Raw genomic sequence first — 13,657 nt, 5'->3', positions numbered from 1 at the left:
GTACACACACCACCCCCAGCCTCCACCCACCTCGCCGGGGACCCAACCTGTTCCCAAACACAGCGCCTCCAAGAGCTGTCTCACCTTACCAGAACAGAGAGAAACGTGTCATATAGGAGTAACGTTTTTGGGGGAGGGATTTATAATAGGCAAAGTAGGTATTTCAAGTAATGCATTAAAGTAGGTATTTCAAGTAATGCAGTAAGGCAGTGAAATAAATAGTTAGAATGGGGTAAAAGACAAAAAACTACCTCACCATGCTGTTTACTGGGATATTGGCAGGTTAGTTGCTGGGGCGGATGCTAAACAGATAGTCACTGTAGCCGGGTCTCTCTCCACAACGGATAGCGATAGGGTACCCCCCTATGGAGGGCATGAGACGGGGGTTGTGAAACACAGAGGAGGACGCCCAGGTTTCACTGGCGATCCGCTGGTGAACCATCCCATTCTGGAGGAGGTCCATGCTTCATCTGGAGGAGGTCCAGGCTTCCGTGGCGATCCACTGGAGACCCGTCACATTCTGGAGGAGGGCCAGGCTTCGCTGGCGATTATCTGGAGACCCGTCACATTCTGGAGGAGGGCCAGGTTTCATTGACGATCCACTGGAGATCTGTCACATTCTGGAGGAGGTCCAGGCTGCACTGGCGATCCCCTGGAGACCCGTCACATTCTGGAGGAGGTCCAGGCTGCACTGGCGATCCGCTGGTGAACCATCCCATTCTGGAGGAGGTCCATGCTTCATCTGGAGGAGGTCCAGGCTTCAGTGGTTGTCTACTGGAGACCCGTCACATTCTGATGGAGGTCCAGGCTTCACTGGCGATCCACTGGAGACCGGTCACAATCTGGAGGAGGACCAGGCTATAAATAAAAACATCTTTATGGGGGGATAAATGTACTTAGTGTAACTGAGATATGTGGTTGACTGCTTGTCTGCTCGGGGTCACCCATTGAAAATGTATGCACACATGACTACAAGACACTTTGGATAAAAGCGTCTGCTAAATGTCATATATTATTAAAATTACTATTAGCTGTAAAATCACTCTTGATTAGAGAGTCTGAAACTAAAACTTACTCTTTAAGATCATCAGCTAATGCCAATCTAATGCATCTCTGAAACCCGTCCACCAGAGAGAGCAGGTAGGCCTCGTTGGGCAACCACCCCATTCTAATGATTTATTTCACCGCTTCATTCTGTCCACCAGAGTGAGCAGGTAGGCCTCGTTGGAGAACCACCCCATTCTAACGATTTATTTCACCACTTCATTCTGTCCACCAGAGAGAGCAGGTAGGCCTCGTTGGAGAACCACCCCATTCTAACGATTTATTTCACCACTTCATTCTGTCCACCAGAGTGAGCAGGTAGGCCTCGTTGGAGAACCACCCCATTCTAACGATTTATTTCACCGCTTCATTCTGTCCACCAGAGTGAGCAGGTAGGCCTCGTTGGAGAACCACCCCATTCTAATGATTTATTTCACCACTTCATTCTGTCCACCAGAGTGAGCAGGTAGGCCTCATTGGAGAACCACCCCATTCTAACGATTTATTTCACTGCCTCATTCTGTCCACCAGAGGGAGCAGGTAGGCCTCGTTGGAGAACCACCCCATTCTAACGATTTATTTCACTGCCTCATTCTGTCCACCAGAGGGAGCAGGTAGGCCTCGTTGGACAACCACCCCATTCTAATGATTTATTTCATTGCTTCATTCCGTCCACCAGAGTGAGCAGGTAGGCCTCGTTGGAGAACCACCCCATTCTAATGATTTATTTCACCGCTTCATTCTGTCCACCAGAGGGAGCAGGTAGGCCTCGTTGGACAACCACCCCTTTCTAAAGATTTATTTCACTGCCTCATTCTGTCCACCAGAGGGAGCAGGTAGACCTCGTTGGACAACCACCCCATTCTAATGATTTATTTCACTGCTTCATTCCGTCCACCAGAGGGAGCAGTTAGGCCTCGTTGGACAACCACCCCATTCGAATGATTTATTTCACTGCTTCATTCCGTCCACCAGAGGGAGCAGGTAGGCCTCGTTGGAGAACCACCCCATTCTAACGATTTATTTCACTGCCTCATTCTGTCCACCAGAGGGAGCAGGTAGGCCTCGTTGGACAACCACCCCATTCTAATGATTTATTTCACTGCCTCTTTCCGTCCACCAGAGGGAGCAGGTAGGCCTCGTTGGAGAACCACCCCATTCTAATGATTTATTTCATCGCTTCATTCCGTCCACCAGAGGGAGCAGGTAGGCCTCGTTGGACAACCACCCCTTTCTAAAGATTTATTTCACTGCCTCATTCTGTCCACCAGAGGGAGCAGGTAGGCCTCGTTGGACAACCACCCCATTCTAATGATTTATTTCACTGCTTCATTCCGTCCACCAGAGGGAGCAGGTAGACCTCGTTGGAGAACCACCCCATTCTAACGATTTATTTCACTGCCTCATTCTGTCCACCAGAGGGAGCAGGTAGGCCTCGTTGGACAACCACCCCATTCTAATGATTTATTTCACTGCTTCATTCCGTCCACCAGAGGGAGCAGGTAGGCCTCGTTGGACAACCACCCCATTCTAATGATTTATTTTACCGCTTCATTCCGTCCACCAGAGGGAGCAGGTAGGCCTCGTTGGAGAACCACCCCATTCTAACGATTTATTTCACTGCCTCATTCTGTCCACCAGAGGGAGCAGGTAGGCCTCATTGGAGAACCACCCCATTCTAATGATTTATTTCACCGCTTCATTCCGTCCACCAGAGGGAGCAGGTAGGCCTCGTTGGACAACCACCCCTTTCTAAAGATTTATTTCACTGCCTCATTCTGTCCACCAGAGGGAGCAGGTAGGCCTCGTTGGACAACCACCCCATTCTAATGATTTATTTCACTGCTTCATTCCGTCCACCAGAGGGAGCAGTTAGGCCTCGTTGGACAACCACCCCATTCGAATGATTTATTTCACTGCTTCATTCCGTCCACCAGAGGGAGCAGGTAGGCCTCGTTGGAGAACCACCCCATTCTAACGATTTATTTCACTGCCTCATTCTGTCCACCAGAGGGAGCAGGTAGGCCTCGTTGGACAACCACCCCATTCTAATGATTTATTTCACTGCCTCTTTCCATCCATCAGAGGGAGCAGGTAGGCCACGTTGGACAACCACCCCATTCTAACGATTTATTTCACTGCCTCATTCTGTCCACCAGAGGGAGCAGGTAGGCCTCGTTGGAGAACCACCCCATTCTAACGATTTATTTCACTGCTTCATTCCGTCCACCAGAGGGAGCAGGTAGGCCTCGTTGGAGAACCACCCCATTCTAACGATTTATTTCACTGCCTCATTCTGTCCACCAGAGGGAGCAGGTAGGCCTCGTTGGACAACCACCCCATTCTAATGATTTATTTCACTGCCTCTTTCCGTCCATCAGAGGGAGCAGGTAGGCCACGTTGGACAACCACCCCATTCTAATGATTTATTTCACTGCCTCATTCTGTCCACCAGAGGGAGCAGGTAGGCCTCGTTGGACAACCACCCCATTCTAATGATTTATTTCATCGCTTCATTCCGTCCACCAGAGGGAGCAGGTAGGCCTCGTTGGAGAACCACCCCTTTCTAAAGATTTATTTCACTGCCTCATTCTGTCCACCAGAGGGAGCAGGTAGGCCTCGTTGGACAACCACCCCATTCTAATGATTTATTTCACTGCTTCATTCCGTCCACCAGAGGGAGCAGGTAGACCTCGTTGGAGAACCACCCCATTCTAACGATTTATTTCACTGCCTCATTCTGTCCACCAGAGGGAGCAGGTAGGCCTCGTTGGACAACCACCCCATTCTAATGATTTATTTCACTGCTTCATTCCGTCCACCAGAGGGAGCAGGTAGGCCTCGTTGGACAACCACCCCATTCTAACGATTTATTTTACCGCTTCATTCCGTCCACCAGAGGGAGCAGGTAGGCCTCGTTGGAGAACCACCCCATTCTAACGATTTATTTCACTGCCTCATTCTGTCCACCAGAGGGAGCAGGTAGGCCTCATTGGAGAACCACCCCATTCTAATGATTTATTTCACCGCTTCATTCCGTCCACCAGAGGGAGCAGGTAGGCCTCGTTGGAGAACCACCCCATTCTAATGATTTATTTCACTGCCTCATTCTGTCCACCAGAGGGAGCAGGTAGGCCTCATTGGAGAACCACCCCATTCTAACGATTTATTTCACTGCCTCATTCTGTCCACCAGAGGGAGCAGGTAGGCCTCGTTGGAGAACCACCCCATTCTAATGATTTATTTCACTGCCTCATTCTGTCCACCAGAGGGAGCAGGTAGGCCTCATTGGAGAACCACCCCATTCTAACGATTTATTTCACTGCCTCATTCTGTCCACCAGAGGGAGCAGGTAGGCCTCGTTGGAGAACCACCCCATTCTAACGATTTATTTCACTGCCTCATTCTGTCCACCAGAGGGAGCAGGTAGGCCTCGTTGGACAACCACCCCATTCTAATGATTTATTTCACTGCTTCATTCCGTCCACCAGAGGGAGCAGGTAGGCCTCATTGGAGAACCACCCCCACCATCACCAGAGCAGAGGACTGCTTGATCTCAACCCACAATCCTATGCAGCTCTGTGGAGTGGTTGTGAATGAGCCTTTAAATATATATATCTAGATTCTTATGGCTGTCCTTCGTCTCTACCTCTCTCAATTCAATTAAATTCAAAGGGCTTTATTGGCATGGGAAACATATGTTTACATTGCCAAAGCAAGATGAATATCCAAGAAACAAAAGTGAAATAAAATCAGAAAATGAACAGTAAACATTGCACTCACAAAAGTTTCAAAGGAATAGAGACATTTCAAATCCATTGGTAAATAACCATATGTAAATAGTTAAAGTACAAAAGGGAAAATAAATAAACATAAATATGGGTTGTAATTACAATGGTGTTTGTTCTTCACTGGTTGCCCTTTTCTTGTGGCAACAGGTCACAAATCTTGCTGCTATGATTGCACACAGTATTTGGTATTTCACCCAATAGATATGGGAGTTTATCAATATGTGATTTGTTTTCAAATTATATGTGGGTCTGTGTAATCTGAGGGAAATATGTGCCTCTAACATTGTCATACATTTGGCAGGAGGTTAGTCTGTCTTCTCTTTAATGCCAGGTCTGCCTACGGCGGCCTTTCTCAATAGCAAAGCAATGCTCACGGAGTCTGTATATAGTCAAAGCTTTCCTTAAGTGTGGGTCAGTCACAGTGGTCAGGTATTCTGCCACTATGTACTCTCTGTTTAGGACCAAATAGCTTTCTAGTTTGCTCAGCTTTTTTGTTAATTCCTTCCAATGTGTCAAGTGATTATCTTTAAGTTTTCTCATGATTTGGTTGGGTCTAATTGTGTTGCTGTTCTGGGGTCTCTCTCTCTCTCTTTCTCTTTCTCTCTCTCTCTCTCTCTCTCTCTCTCTCTCTCTCTCTCTCTCTCTCTCTCTCTCTCTCTCTCTCTACCTCTGTTTTATAGTGGTATGTCAACCTCTGTGAAACTGTAGGTTAACGTAAATGTTTGACATGTGGCAGGGGTGGCAAGGTGTGGTAGGGGAGGGATGGCAAGGGGTCAGAGGTTGCAGGTTGGTGATGAGACATGAGTGTCAGAGACATAAATATTGAAGACCTCCAAGCTATTTCACCGTGTGTCCTGCAGGTGTCAGTCACAGTTGTTTTTCTACCTCTCCCTTTCCCTCTTTCTGTCCCTCTTACTGTCCCTCTCCCTCTTCCTCTCCCTCTCACTGTACCTCTCCCTCTTCCTCCTCTTCTCCCTCTCACTGTCCTTGTCCTTGTCCCTCTCCCTCTTCCTCTCCCTCTTACTGTCCTTCTCCCTCTCCCTCTCCCTCTCACTGTCCCTCTCCCTATTCCTGTCCCTGCCCCTCTCATTGTCCCTGTCCCTCTTCCTCTCCCTCTTCCTCTTCCTCTCCCTCTTCCTCTTCCTCTCCCTCGTACTGTCCCTCTCCCTCTTCCTCTCCCTGTCCCTGTCCCTGTCCCTGTCCCTGTCCCTGTCCCTGTCCCTGTCCCTGTCCCTGTCCCTCTCCCTCTCCCTGTCCCTGTCCCTGTCCCTCTCCCTGTCCCTCTCCCTCTCCCTCTCCCTGTCCATGTCCCTGTCCCTGTCCATGTCCCTGTCCCTGTCCCTGTCCCTCTCCCTCTCCCTCTCCCTGTTCCTCTCACTGTCCCTCTCCCTCTCCCTCTATCTCTTCCTCTTCCTCTCCCTCTCCCTGTCCCTGTCCCTGTCCCTGTCCCTGTCCCTGTCCCTGTCCCTGTCCCTGTCCCTGTCCCTCTCCCTCTCCCTCTCCCTGTCCATGTACCTGTCCCTGTCCCTGTCCCTGTCCCTCTCCCTCTATCTCTTCCTCTCCCTGTCCCTGTCCCTGTCCCTGTCCCTGTCCCTGTCCCTGTCCCTGTCCCTGTCCCTGGCCCTGTCCCTGTCCCTCTCCCTCTATCTCTTCCTCTTCCTCTCCCTGTCTCTGTCCCTGTCCCTGTCCCTGTCCCTGTCCCTCTCCCTCTATCTCTTCCTCTTCCTCTTCCTCTCACTGTCCCTATCCCTCTCCCTCTCCATCCTATATATGCACCCGCAGGGAACATATCTGGGCACAAAGCCTCACTCATCTCAACTGAGCTTCTCTGTGGATACACACACAGAAACACACGAGTGTGTGTGCTCACCCCCATGTGTGTGTTTTCCACTGAATCTCCAGTCTCTCTGATATCTAGTGGAAGCAATGCTGCTGAATCCCTTTCCCCTGACAGCACTCAGTCTGTCTACGCTGTCTGCCTTTCACAACACGGACTCTCTATCAACTCTCCCTCTCTATCTCACTACAGAGAGATTACTGTCATTTCATTGTACAATGTACATTTACAGAATGTAGAAATACTAATAACAGCAGAGTGTTAAATTATATTAATGTGAATCGGTATCTTCTCACCTCTTACCTGTTTAGTGGTCTCCATATTCATGCAGTCTGGTATTACTTGACTAGGTACTTTCCTGCAGTTCAGCATTTTGTGTCATGACAATGAGTGCTTCTATTGGATAGTGATAGTCATCAAGCACTGCTCCTTGGTTCTGTGTGTGTCCCACTGATTGGCCTCGCCTGCTGTCAATCATCTGATTTAACTAGTGAAGCAGATGTGATTACCTTCATAAGGCGGGTCGTCTACCTATCTGACACACATCACAGGGAGCCCTCCTCTCTAGCATAAACTATATATATTGTCACTCTCTCACCCACTCTCAGTCTACATGCCAGCCAGGTAAGTTGTCCTTGGCTTTGTCCACATTGCGGTAACAGTCTTTGGGATATCCCCCTTTGCATCATCTGTTCCATCTCCCATCTGCATGGAGCAACAGCGGACACTGCAGCGGGCACCTCCACAGACACCTAGCAGGATATGTATCTTCTGGGTCCTGACACTGCGTCAGACAGCCAACAGAACACATCTGTGGGTTCTGCTCAGCCTCCTGGTGCTCTACCCCACCTCTCTGGCTACAGCTGGTGGGTCCGGATCCAGGGTTGGGGCTGGTCTGGGGCTAGGGTGTGTGAGTCTGGGTGAAAGTGAGCTGCCTGTGCTGCAGTCCGAGGGGGACATAGTGATAGGTGGTCTGTTCCCTCTCCACTACCTGGCGCTAGAGCCAGAGCACAGCTACAGGACAAAGCCTCAACACACACAGTGCAACGGGTGAGTGAAGCAATGGTACTGCTTGAAACAGTAGAGGATTATTACAACGGGAATGTTCTCTTCTCCTGTTAAGATTTTTTTTTATCTAGCCGAGAGCACGGAATGAATATATTTTCATAGTCTTCCTGCTGTTCTTTACCTCTCTCACTCTCTCTCTCACTCTGTCTCCCTCTCTGTCTCCCTCTCTGTCTCCCTCTCTCTCTCCCTTTCTGCCTCTCTCTGTCTCCCTCTCTGTCTCCCTCTCTCTCTCCCTTTCTGTCTCTCTCTGTCTCCCTCTCTGTCTCCCTCTCTCTCTCCCTTTCTCCCTCTCTCTCTCCCTTTCTGCCTCTCTCTGTCTCCCTCCCTGTCTCCCTCTCTGTATCTCTCTCTCTGCCTCCCTCTTTGTCTACCCCTCTCTGTCTCCCTCTCCCTGCGTGTCTCTCTCTGTCTGTCTCTCTCTGCCTGTCTCTCTGTGTAGTTTTGACCACAGAGCCTTTCGTTGGATGATGACCATGGTGTTTACGGTGGATGAGATTAACCGTAACTCAACCTTACTGCCAGGTGTGAGGCTAGGCTACAGAATCCTGGACAGCTGTGACCACGTCCACACCAGCCTGAGAGGGGCGCTCTCCGTGGTCACTGGGAAGAGGACTGAGGAGCACATAGAGAAGGGGGTGGAGGAGAGGATGCCTGGGTGCCTGGCTGGAGCCCCTGTACCTGCTGTCGTCGGTCTAGCCTCCTCCACCCCTACAGGGGCTGTGGCTCACACACTGGGCCCCTTCAACATCCCATTGGTGAGACAGAGACAGAGACAGAGACAGAGAGAGACAGAGACAGAGACAGAGAGAGAGACAGAGAGAGACAGAGACAGAGACAGATATAGATAGTTTAACATGTATAATATATTGTTCTCTCCACAGGTGAGCTACTTTGCGACCTGTACCTGTCTGACAGATAAACTCTCCTACCCCTCGTTCCTGCGCACTGTGCCCAGTGACCTGTTCCAGGTGTGAAGGAAGAGGAGAACGTTTTAGACATAAGTAGTGCAAAAGCAATGTGTTAAGTACACTTTTATGTCTTCATGTATTGCTCAGTTTACTAAACTCCAGTTAAATAATCACCTCCTTATAATGCAAATTGCTAAAGAAAAAATATCAAATTGAATCATGGTGCCAGATTACAATGCGGTTTACTGTAAATGTTTCTCTCAAAACATTGCTTTTGCTGCTATGAAAACGTGCCCCATAATTTCTCTTATGACATGCTCTCTGTCTAATCCTTCTCTTCTTTATCTCATCCTAGGTTCGGGGTTTAGTCCAGTTGGTGAGCCACTTCGGCTGGCGCTGGGTTGGCATCCTGGGCACCTCGGACGACTACAGTCGCTATGGCATCCAGGCCTTTACCCAGCAGCTGAAGGACCAGGGAGGCTGCCTGGCGTTCCACCTCACCATCCCCAATTCGCCCTCCCCAGCTGGGCTACGTGCCATGGCCGACACCCTGCAGAGCTCCAGGGCTCGCGTGGTGGTAGCCTTCGCTACAGAGGGCCAACTGCTGGAGTTTCTCTCTGAGGTGAGTTCTCCTCTTTAAAATGTTCAGGTATTTACTTCATTTTTATTTATTTTATCTAGTTTTATTGTGCTAAATAAAACTATGTAGAAACTCTCTGAGAACGTGGATAAGTAACATACAACACCAACTGTTTAATTCCTCATCCTCAGCTGGCAGTGAGGAACGTTACAGGGTTTCAGTGGGTGGCCAGTGAGGCCTGGGTTACGGCCAGCCTGCTCACCTCCCCTCAGTTCCACCCACTGCTACAGGGCACCCTGGGTTTCTCCTTCCCAGGAGTCAGTATCCCTGGCCTTGGGGACTTCCTGCTGAAGGTCAGGCCCTCGCCCACACCGGGGTCTGAGTTCATCAATATGTTCTGGGAAGAACTGTTTGGCTGCAAGTTGGATTTTGGGGCGGGCAGCGGCTCAAAGGGTTCCGGGCTGACTGCTATATGTACTGGTTCAGAAGACCTGAGGGACACAGAGAGCAGCTACTTTGACGTGTCTCGGGTCAGGATCTCCTATAACGTGTATAAGGCAGTGTATGCTATAGCCCACGCACTACACCAGCTGCTACAGTGTGACTCTACTGGACATGGACAAGCTCAGGAGAAGTGTAACACCAGCACATATTTTACACCCAGACAGGTTTGATGTGTGTGTGTGTGTGTGTGTGTGTGTGTGTGTGTGTGTGTGTGTGTGTGTGTGTGTGTGTGTGTGTGTGTGTGTGTGTGTGTGTGTGTGTGTGTGTGTGTGTGTGTGTGTGTGTGTGTGTGTGTGTGTGTGTGTGTGTGAGAGAGTAAGTAAGTATGATTATTTATTAATATATTTCCAGTAATATTTAATAATCCTTCTACGTGACATGTTTTTAGGACATTATCTCCTCCCCTCACCCTCTGGTTTCCTCCAGCTCTTACACCACCTGAAGAGGGTGAATTTCACCAATCAGTTTGGGGAGAAGGTGCATTTTGATGCCAACGGGGAGCCAGTTCCCCTCTATGACATTATTAACTGGCAGAAGGTCAGCAGTGGAGATATCAAGTTCCAGAAGGTGGGAAGCTATGACGGCTCTGCCCCCCTCAGCCAACAATTGCAGATTGACGAGAGTGCCATCGTGTGGATAGGAGGGCAATCACAGGTAGGTTGTACTGGAAGCTGAGGTGTGGAATGGAGTAGTTTCCATTTAAGCAAAAAAATGCAACTTTCCACAAATAAGACTTAACTATAACTAAAGTAAATGAGGGGCCTTTGTGTGGGTTCAGAGTGTTCTCCCCTATTCAGTATTTAAGAGGCACAGTGGAAGGCCTATGTGTGTGACTGTGCCCTGTATCTCTCCCCAGGTGCCAGTGTCTCTGTGCAGTGCCCCCTGCCCTCCTGGCAGCAGACAGGCCCGTCGTCCAGGAGAGCCTCCCTGCTGCTTCGACTGCCTGCCCTGTGCAGCTGGGGAGATCAGCAACCAGACAGGTACACACACACGGTGACACAACGCACCACGATTTGAAAGTTCTGCTCTTATTTCTATATCGTTTCATATAGACCAATGTGTGTGTGCATTGTGTCCTCCCATGCAGGTTCCATAGACTGTACTAGATGTCCTGACTTCTACTGGTCAGACAGAGACAAGGTGAAGTGCGTCGCTGGGATAGAAGACTTCCTGTCCTTCTATGACACCATGGGCATCATCCTGGTGTCACTCTCCCTGCTGGGTGTTGTCTCGACAACCACCGTCACAGCCATCTTCCACCGTTTCCGGGCCACGCCCGTTGTCAAGGCCAACAACTCAGAGCTGAGCTTCCTGCTTCTCCTGTCACTCAAGCTTTGCTTCTTGTGCTCGCTGCTGTTCATTGGACGTCCCTCTGCGTGGTCGTGTGGGTTCCGCCAGGCAGCGTTTGGGGTTAGCTTCGTGCTCTGCCTCTCCTGCCTCCTGGTCAAGACCATCGTAGTGCTGCTGGCCTTCAGGGCCACTGTACCAGGCTCCAGTGCCCTGATGAAACTGTTCGGACCTTCCCAGCAGAGGACACTGATTCTCTGCTCCACCGCACCTCAGGTAGTACCGTTGAACTCATTAAACAGTAGTCCTACTAAATAATATTTTGATGTTTGTCATGTTGGCCGGCCACATGATGCTTGTTGTTCCACTCCTTCCCCTAGGTGTGTCTCTGTGCTGGTTGGCTCTCCATGGCTCCTTCCATCCCGTTCAGGAACTCTTCGTACCAGGGTCTGACTGGCATGGTAGTGCTGGAGTGTAAGGAGCCCTGGCCCCCAGGGTTCTATTTGGTGCTGGGCTACATCGGCTTGCTGGCCTCTCTCTGTCTCCTCTTAGCCTTCCTGGCCAGGAAACTCCCAGACACCTTCAACGAGGCCAAGCTCATCACCTTCAGCATGCTGATCTTCTGTGCCGTATGGATCTCCTTCGTCCCTGCCTACGTCAGCTCTCCTGGGAAGTACACTGTAGCTGTGGAGATATTCGCCATCTTAGCCTCTAGTTTTGGACTGCTGCTGTGCATCTTTGCCCCTAAATGTTACATCATCTTACTGAGACCAGAGAGGAACACTAAGAAAACACTAAGAAAGGGATGACAGGGAAGCAACAGGGAAACCAGAAATGATCAAAGTTGAGATTTAAAGTTATGACATACAGTACCAGTCAGAAGTTTGGACACACCTTCTCATTCAAGGATTTTCTTTATTTTCACTATTTTCTACATTTTAGAATAATAGTGAAAACCATCACAACTATGAAATAACACATATGGAATCATGTAGTAACCAAAAACGTGTTAAACAAATCTAAATATATTTTACATCTGAGATTCTTCAAAGTAGCCACCCTTTGCCTGGATGACAGCGTGGCACACTCTGGCATTCTCTCAACCAGCTTCATGAGGTAGTCACCTGGAATGCATTTCAATTAACAGTTGTGCCTTGTTAAAAGTTCATTTGTGGAATTAATTTTCAGCAAAGGAACCACTACTTAAGGACACCAATAATAAGAAGAGACTTGCTTTGGCCAAGACATACGAGCAATGGACATTAGACCGGTGGAAATATGTCCTTTGGTCTGATGAGTCCAAATGTGAGATTTTTGGTTCCAACCGCCGTGTCTTTGTGAGATGCAGAGTAGGTGAACGGATGATCTCTGTGGTTACCACCGTGAAGCATGGAGGAGGAGGTGTGATGATGTGGTGGTGCTTTGCTGGTGACACTGTCTGTGATTTATTTTGAATTCAAGGCACACTTAACCAGCATGACTACCACAGCATCTGCAGCGATACACCATCCCATCTGGTTTGCGCTTAGTGGGACTATCATTCGTTTTTCAACAGGACAATGACCCAACACACCTCCAGCAGCCAACAAGTGCTCAGCATATGTGGGAACTACTTCAAGAGTGTTGGAAAAGCATTCCAGGTGAAGCTAGATGAGAGAATGCCAAGAGTGTGCAAAGCTGTCATCAAGGCAAGCTACTTTGAAGAATCTAAAATATAAATAATTTTTGGATTTGTTTAACACTTTTTCGATTACTACATGAATCCATATGTGTTATTTGATAGATTTGACGGTATTATTATTCTACAGTGTAGAAAACAATAAAAATAAAGAAAATCCCTTGAATGAGTAGGTGTGTCCAAACTTTTGACTGGTACTGCAAGTAAAGAACAACTTAGTGTTACTCATAACCACAGCTCATAATGGTTGCTGCCCACTACAGTACTTGTGCTCCAGAGTGGTGCAGCGGTCTAAGGAAATGCATATCAGTGCTAGAGGCGTCACTACAGACCCTGGTTTGATTCCGGGCTGCATGACAACCGTCCGTGATTGGGAGGCCCGTAGGGCGACGCACAATTGGCCCAGCGTCGTCCGTGTTAGGGTTTGGCTGGGGTAGTCTGTAATTGTAAATAAGAATTTGGTCTTAAATGTCTTGTTAAATAAATAGAAATTGAAGTACTATACATTGCACTAGAAACGATTTGGCTTCTTGAACAGTGTGTGTCTTAATTAACTGCTCTAGTAGGTGATGTAAGCATGAGAAGACTGACCATCACTGGACACTGGGTTGAAGTGTTAATGTGAAAAGGTTGGTTTGTTTGTGATCTGTAATTAACAATAAATAATGCAATAAATATTAAAAAACAAGGTATCGAACAAATGTGGATTGACAGGCCAAGCAATCATTGACATGACACCAAGATATCTGAAAATGTTTATTATACTACTATAATACATATTATGATGAATTACAATATCAATTGAACACATGCACTTCAATGTTATATCAATTCATATAAGAATACAGCTTTTCTCCAACAACATGGAAGTGGTTCCACTCTGTAGGCTACTGCTAATCACATCACTTAGCAGGTCAAATTAGATTTTAACACTCTAGCTTTGAACAATCTCGCATAACA

At 48.4% G+C, this 13,657-nt stretch overlaps 1 protein-coding gene across 1 annotated transcript; it reads left to right on the top strand.

The window, feature by feature from the left end:
* Positions 1-8,174: 8,174 nt before the first annotated feature.
* On the top strand, positions 8,175-11,862 carry LOC129831679 (extracellular calcium-sensing receptor). The gene is made up of 8 exons (XM_055895041.1): positions 8,175-8,495; positions 8,622-8,708; positions 9,004-9,270; positions 9,420-9,896; positions 10,159-10,386; positions 10,589-10,712; positions 10,820-11,295; positions 11,400-11,862. The coding sequence occupies exons 1-8, from the start codon at positions 8,205-8,207 to the stop codon at positions 11,826-11,828; spliced, it is 2,379 nt and encodes a 792-aa protein (XP_055751016.1). The 5' UTR covers positions 8,175-8,204; the 3' UTR covers positions 11,829-11,862.
* The last annotated feature ends 1,795 nt before the right edge of the window (positions 11,863-13,657 follow it).

Source organism: Salvelinus fontinalis, chromosome 33 (assembly GCF_029448725.1).
Source record: "Salvelinus fontinalis isolate EN_2023a chromosome 33, ASM2944872v1, whole genome shotgun sequence".
NCBI classification, from domain to species: domain Eukaryota; kingdom Metazoa; phylum Chordata; class Actinopteri; order Salmoniformes; family Salmonidae; genus Salvelinus; species Salvelinus fontinalis.
This window is presented reverse-complemented; position numbering and strand designations above follow the sequence as displayed.